The sequence below is a fragment of the Nerophis ophidion genome, linkage group LG21 (assembly GCF_033978795.1).
Source record: "Nerophis ophidion isolate RoL-2023_Sa linkage group LG21, RoL_Noph_v1.0, whole genome shotgun sequence".
NCBI lineage: Eukaryota > Metazoa > Chordata > Actinopteri > Syngnathiformes > Syngnathidae > Nerophis > Nerophis ophidion.
Genome location: NC_084631.1, coordinates 27,397,277 through 27,404,406, shown reverse-complemented (window position 1 = coordinate 27,404,406; position 7,130 = coordinate 27,397,277). Strand labels below are relative to the sequence as shown.

Here is a 7,130-nt window from a genome sequence, read left to right as displayed (position 1 = left end):
ATCGTTTTGCCATATTTTCAATAACTTATTCTACAACGTACTTTGAGGATTTTTCAAGTCTCATTCTAGAGATTTTTTAAATTAAAAACTACTAGCAACAAATCTAATCTTCTTCTCGTGTTTTTATAGAATGTAGTCGTGTTTAGAAACTACTTCTGTCCCTCCATGTCCCTGACTAAAGAGGCTGCAGTGAGCATGACGTCACACTTGCTTGGCGCTGCAGCGATAGTTGGACTTCCTCTTCTCACTGTCCTCTTAATATTTGCACATTTTGTAGATGGCTGTCGGCGGGTATGTCTGGTTACGTCCACATCACAGACATGCTGACAACACTCCAGACAATAGCATGTGTTTTGTTTACATCCGGTTTCCGTAGCGCAGTTTTCTGTGATCAAAGTCTTTTTTTCCGTGGTCAAGTTTTCAATACATCACTTGTCAATAGTGCACAAATAATAGGGTATATATATATCAATTCATACTGTAACGACCTGCTGGTGTCAAGGTTTTATGTTTGTGGTTTGATGTCAGTCAACAAACATCACAAACATAAAACATTAACACCATGTTTACAAACATACCATCCGTGCCTGAAAGGTGATTGGTGGAGAATGAGGAAGTGTTGTTGTGTGTGCGGCAAGGAAGCGCGGACAGTGACTTACGGCAGGGTTTTTCAACCTTTTTTGAGCCAAGGCACATTTTTTGCGTAGGAAAAATGCGGAGGCACACCACCAGCAGAAATCACTAAAAAACGAAACTCGGTTGACAGTAAAAAGTTGTCGTGGCAATAGTTGGTAAAGACTTTAAAGCATAACTATAATTGATTGATTGATTGATACTTTTATTAGTAGATTGCACAGTACAGTACATATTCCGTACAATTGACCCCTAAATGGTAACACCCGAATAAGTTTTTCAACTTAAACGTTAATCAATTCATGGTAAATAACTATTGCTCTTGTCTCAAAGTAGGTGTACTGTCACCACCTGTCACATCACACTGACTTATTTGGACTTTTTTGCTCTTTTCCTGTGTGTAGTGTTTGTTCTTGTCTTGCTCTCCTATTTTTGGGGGTATTTTCCTGTAACAGTTTCATGTCTTCCTCTGAGCGATATTTCCCGCATCTACTTTGTTTTAGCAATCAAGAATATTACAGTTGTTTTTACCCTGTGATGAGGTGGCGACTTGTCCAGGGTGTACCCCGCCTTCCGCCTCTTTGTAGCTCAGATAGGCTCCAGAATAACCGGTAGAAAATGGATGGATTATCCTTATTTGTGGGGACATTGTTGATTGTCATATACGGATGTACTTTGTGGACGCCGTCTTTGCCCCACAGTAAGTATTTGCTGTCGTCCAGCATTCTGGTTTTGTTTACTTTGTAGTTCAGCTTTAGTTTTGTTCCGCGTAGCCTTTCCTAAGCTTCAAAACCTCTTCTCAGGGGCACTCACCTTTTGTTTATTTTTTTGTTTAAGCATTAAATACCTTTTTTACCTTCACACTGCCTCCTGCTGTTTCCGACACCTACAAAGCAATTAGCCACCGGCTGCCACCTACTAGTATGGGAGAGTATTACACGGTTACTCTAGACAACACCGACACTCAACAACAACACATCATTTGCAGACTCCAATTACTGGTTTGCAAAAAACATTTTTTACCCCAAATAGGTGAAATTAGATCATCTCCCACGGTAGACCAGATCGTATCTCGCGACACTAGTGTGCCGCGGCACAGTGGTTGAAAAACACTGACTTACAGAGACAAAAGTGTGTACACGAGAGGTCTAACCTTTTGGAATTGTGCTGTTTGTTATAATAAGATTGGTAATAGAATTTAAAAATAGCATCAGACATTGTGTGATTTCTTCGGGGAGCTACAATAAATTGTATTAACTTAATTTGACTTCAAGTAAACATATATATTTTTTTTTAAGGTGTAGTAATAAAAAAAAATTGTTGTGGCGGTACAACACATTCAGTTACATAAAAAGGAAACTCTCACTTATTTTTGACACACTCCACCCTGTTGCATCACTTAACATTTTTGTGGGATTTCCTTCTTTAACTGTCATTTCTCAAAAACAAATAATGAATGTCATGAATTGTTGACCATAGAGGTCGGGTGCAATGTGAGCTGGGCGGCAGCCGAAGGCAGGGCACTTGGCGGTCCGATCCTCGGCTACATAAGCTAGCTCTTGGGACGTGGAACGTCACCTCACTGGGGGGAAAGGAGCCTGAGCTAGTGCGCGAAGTAGAGAAATTCCGGCTGGATGTAGTCGGACTCACTTCGACGCACAGCAAGGGCTCTGGAACCACTTCTCTTGAAAGGGGCTGGACTCTCTTTCACTCTGGCGTGGCCGGCAGTGAGAGGCGACGGGCTGGGGTGGCAATTCTGGTTGCCCCCCGGCTTAAAGCCTGTACGTTGGAGTTCAACCCAGTGGACGAAAGGGTAGCCTCCCTCCGCCTTCGGGTGGGGGGACGGGTCCTGACTGTTGTTTGTGCTTATGCACCAAACAACAGTTCACAGTACCCACCCTTTTTGGGTACACTCGAGGGAGTACTGGAGAGTGCTCCCCCGGGTGATTCCCTTGTCCTACTGGGGGACTTCAACGCTCATGTTGGTAACGACAGTGAAACCTGGAGAGGCGTGATTGGGAAGAATGGTCGCCCGGATCTGAACCCGAGTGGTGTTTTGTTATTGGACTTCTGTGCTTGTCACAGTTTGTCCATAACAAACACCATGTTCAAGCATAAGGGTGTCCATATGTGCACTTGGCACCAGGACACCGTAGGCCGCAGTTCCATGGTCGACTTTGTAGTTGTGTCATCGGATTTGCGGCCTCATGTTTTGGACACTCGGGTAAAGAGAGGGGCGGAGCTTTATACCGATCACCACCTGGTGGTGAGTTGGCTGCGATGGTGGGGGAGGATGCCGGACAGACCTGGCAGGCCCAAACGCATTGTGAGGGTTTGCCGGGAACGTCTGGCAGAGTCTCCTGTCAGAGAAAGTTTCAATTCCCACCTCCGGAGGAACTTTGAACATGTCACGAGGGAGGGGCTGGACATTGAGTCCGAGTGGACCATGTTCCGCACCTCTATTGTCGAGGCGGCTGATCGGAGCTGTGGCCGCAAGGTAGTTGGTGCTTGTCGTGGCGGTAATCCTAGAACCCGCTGGTGGACACCAGCGGTGAGGGATGCCGTCAAGCTGAAGAAGGAGTCCTACCGGGTTCTTTTGGCTCATAGGACTCCAGAGGCAGTGGACAGGTACCGACAGGCCAAGCGGTGTGCAGCTTCAGCGGTCACAGAGGCAAAAACTCGGACATGGGAAGAGTTTGGGGAAGCCATGGAAAATGACTTCCGGATGGCTTCGAAGCGATTCTGGACCACCATCCGCCGCCTCAGGAAGGGGAAGCAGTGCACTGTCAACACCGTGTATGGTGCGGATGGTGTTCTGCTGACCTCAACTGTGGATGTTGTGGATAAGTGGAAGGAATACTTTGAAGACCTCCTCAATCCCACCAACACGTCTTCCTATGAGGAAGCAGTGCCTGGGGAATCTGTGGTGGACTCTCCTATTTCTGGGGCTGAGGTTGCTGAGGTAGTTAAAAAGCTCCTCGGTGGCAAGGCCCCAGGGGTGGATGAGATCCGCCCGGAGTTCCTTAAGGCTCTGGATGCTGTGGGGCTGTCTTGGTTGACAAGACTCTGCAGCATCGCGTGGACATTGGGGGCGGTACCTCTGGATTGGCAGACCGGGGTGGTGGTCCCTCTCTTTAAGAAGGGGGACCGGAGGGTGTGTTCCAACTATCGTGGGATCACACTCCTCAGCCTTCCCGGTAAGGTTTATTCAGGTGCACTGGAGAGGAGGCTACGCCGGATAGTTGAACCTCGGATTCAGGAGGAACAGTGTGGTTTTCGTCCTGGTCGTGGAACTGTGGACCAGCTCTATACTCTCGGCAGGGTTCTTGAGGGTGCATGGGAGTTTGCCCAACCAGTCTACATGTGCTTTGTGGACTTGGAGAAGGCATTCGACCGTGTCCCTCGGGAAGTCCTGTGGGGAGTGCTCAGAGAGTATGGGGTATCGGACTGTCTTATTATGGCAGTCCGATCCCTGTACGATCAGTGTCAGAGCTTGGTCCGCATTGCTGGCAGTAAGTCGGACACGTTTCCAGTGAGGGTTGGACTCCGCCAAGGTTGCCCTTTGTCACCGATTCTGTTCATAACTTTTATGGACAGAATTTCTAGGCGCAGTCAAGGCATTGAGGGGTTCCGGTTTGGTGGCCGCGGGATTAGGTCTCTGCTTTTTGCAGACGATGTGGTCCTGTTGGCTTCATCTGGCCGGGATCTTCAGCTCTCACTGGATCGGTTCGCAGCCGAGTGTGAAGCGGCCGGAATGAGAATCAGCACCTCCAAATCCGAGTCCATGGTTCTCTCCCGGAAAAGGGTGGAGTGCCATCTCCGGGTTGGGGAGGAGACCCTGCCCCAAGTGGAGGAGTTCAAGTACCTAGGAGTCTTGTTCACGAGTGGGGGAAGAGTGGATCGTGAGATCGACAGGTGGATCGGTGCGGCGTCTTCAGTAATGCGGACATTGTACCGATCTGTTGTGGTGAAGAAGGAGCTGAGCCGGAAGGCAAAGCTCTCAATTTACCGGTCGATCTACGTTCCCAACCTCACCTATGGTCATGAGCTTTGGGTCATGACCGAAAGGATAAGATCACGGGTACAAGCGGCCGAAATGAGTTTCCTCCGCCGTGTGGCGGGGCTCTCCCTTAGAGATAGGGTGAGAAGCTCTGTCACCCGGGAGGAACTCAAAGTAAAGCCGCTGCTCCTTCACATCGAGAGGAGCCAGATGAGGTGGTTCGGGCATCTGGTCAGGATGACACCCGAACGCCTCCCGAGGGAGGTGTTTAGGGAACGTCCAACCGGTAGGAGGCCACGGGGAAGACCCAGGACACGTTGGGAAGACTATCTCTCCCGGCTGGCCTGGGAACGCCTCGGGATCCCCCGGGAAGAGCTAGACGAAGTGGCTGGGGAGAGGGAAGTCTGGGCTTCCCTGCTTAGGCTGCTGCCCCCGCGACCCGACCTCGGATAAGCGGAGGAAGATGGATGGATGGATGGATGAATTGTTGACCTATTTGAGGCTTCAATTATTACACATCAAATATTCCACTTTTTGGGGGGTTACATTGTTGTATGTTTTGTGTTTTTGCAATAAAAACATTTATTTTTTCAACAATGAGAGCATAAAACTTGAAAAAAAAAAAGGATTTTATATCGACAGATAAAAGTTGTCAGTTGATTTGAAGATTTAATATTTATTTTTACGATTGAGGCCCTTCTGGATCAAACTTAAAAAAAAGGTTAAAAAAAATGCTTTAATGGTTGAGTGTGCGGCCCTCAGTGGCAGCAGTTTGGTTGAGCCCCAAGTGAGGTGTTGAAGTGCTGCGTTGTCCCTGCAGGCAAGCCTACAGTCCAACTCACCAGCAACAGTCCCGCTTTGAGCGGCTCCATCATTACCTTCACGGCCAAGTTCAAGTACCCCCCGTGCCAGAAGGAGGATGCCTCGGGGAACCTGGTATGGGATGACCGCTGCGACGATGCCATGGAGCTGGAGGCCTCAGGTGCTGCCACAAAAAAGATCTTGTGATCAAACCCCCGCCAGCAAGCGCACGCTTCACTTCCTTCTCTTGGCAGCAGACGGACAAGTGCACCCTAGATCTCCGTACAACTGGACCACTTGGTTGGATCGCGTTGGATTTGGGAAATGCAGGAACCCGGCCAAATGCAACGTGTTCCCCGATGGCAAGCCTTTACCGAGGAGCAACTGGAGGGACAAGAACTACGTCTACGTGTGGCACACCATGGGTGAGATTCCCAGGCACACACACACTAAAAAGTCAAGGGCGGACTCTTTTTTGGCTGATTCACGATCCATTCTACACGACTCTTGTAATATATCATTTGTTATATATGTGATAATAAAAGCTTTACAAAACAGATCCCAGGTAACAAAAGCTGAGGTGTGACTGATATGCGCAGTGTTGGCCGAAAAAAACTCCTTTTAAAAGTACATTATAAAAGTGTTAATTAAAAAATTGTCATCAATCTAAAAAAAAGAAAATAGAGCAACCCAATCCTCGATTTACAATACTGAGGATACACATTTACAAAGCACATGAGAAGACATACAAATACAATACTGAAAATATATATATTAATATTTGTTTCTAATTAATTGTATTTTTAATAAAACTAATTATTTACAAAAAGTAGCGAAAAAATGGTTTTTTGTCCGATCGATTTTTGAAAACTATGCATAGACTTAAAGGCCTACTGAAATGAGATTTTTTTATTCAAACGGGGATAGTAGGTCCATTCTATGTGTCATACTTGATCATTTTGCGATATTGCCATATTTCTGCTGAAAGGATTTAGTAGAGAACATCCACGATAAAGTTCGCAACTTTCGGTGCTAAAAGAAAAGCCCTGCCTCTACCGGAGGTCACAGACGATGACGTCACATGTTGATGGCTCCTCACATATTCACATTGATTTCAATGGCAGTCTCCAACAAAAACAGTTATTCGGACCGAGAAAACGACAATTTTCCCATTAATTTGAGCAGGGATGAAAGATTTGTGTTTGAGGATATTAATGGCGACGGACTACAACAAAAAAAAAAAGTAAAAAAAAAAACATACGCGATAGCTTTGGGACGTATTCTGGTGTTTTTAAACACATTTACTAGGATAATTCTGGGAAATCCCTTATCTTTCTATTGTGTTGCTAGTGTTTTAGTGAGTTAAAAAGTACCAGATAGTCGGAGGTGTGTGTCCAGGGCAGGGTGTTGACGCGCAGTGTCTCAGGGAAGTCGACGGCAGCAATGGACGGCACAAGCTTAGCTTTTATCCGGTAAGAACTGACTTTTTAACCACAATTTTCTCACCGAAACCTGCTGGTTGACATTTGGTCTGGATTCATGTTCGCTTAATTGACCGCGCTGTGATCCATAGTAAACTTTCCCCTCCGGGAATTTTAAACAAGGAATCACCGTGTGTTTGTGTGGCTAAAGGCTAAAGCTTCCCAACTCCATCTTTCTACTGTGACTTCTCCAATATTAATTGAACAAATTGCAA

General features: G+C 46.7%; 1 protein-coding gene across 2 annotated transcripts in view; it reads left to right on the top strand.

Annotated features, from left to right (window-relative positions):
- The window catches only part of gpnmb (glycoprotein (transmembrane) nmb), a 35,160-nt gene that overhangs the window by 6,155 nt on the left and 21,875 nt on the right, over nucleotides 1–7,130 (top strand). Inside the window, exons 3-4 of one of the 2 annotated variants that reach the window (XM_061882410.1) lie at nucleotides 5,454–5,615; nucleotides 5,689–5,859. In XM_061882410.1, coding sequence (XP_061738394.1) covers nucleotides 5,454–5,615; nucleotides 5,689–5,859 — 333 coding nt within the window. The remainder of the gene's footprint in view (nucleotides 1–5,453; nucleotides 5,616–5,688; nucleotides 5,860–7,130) is intronic. The other variant, XM_061882411.1, reaches the window with a different exon arrangement.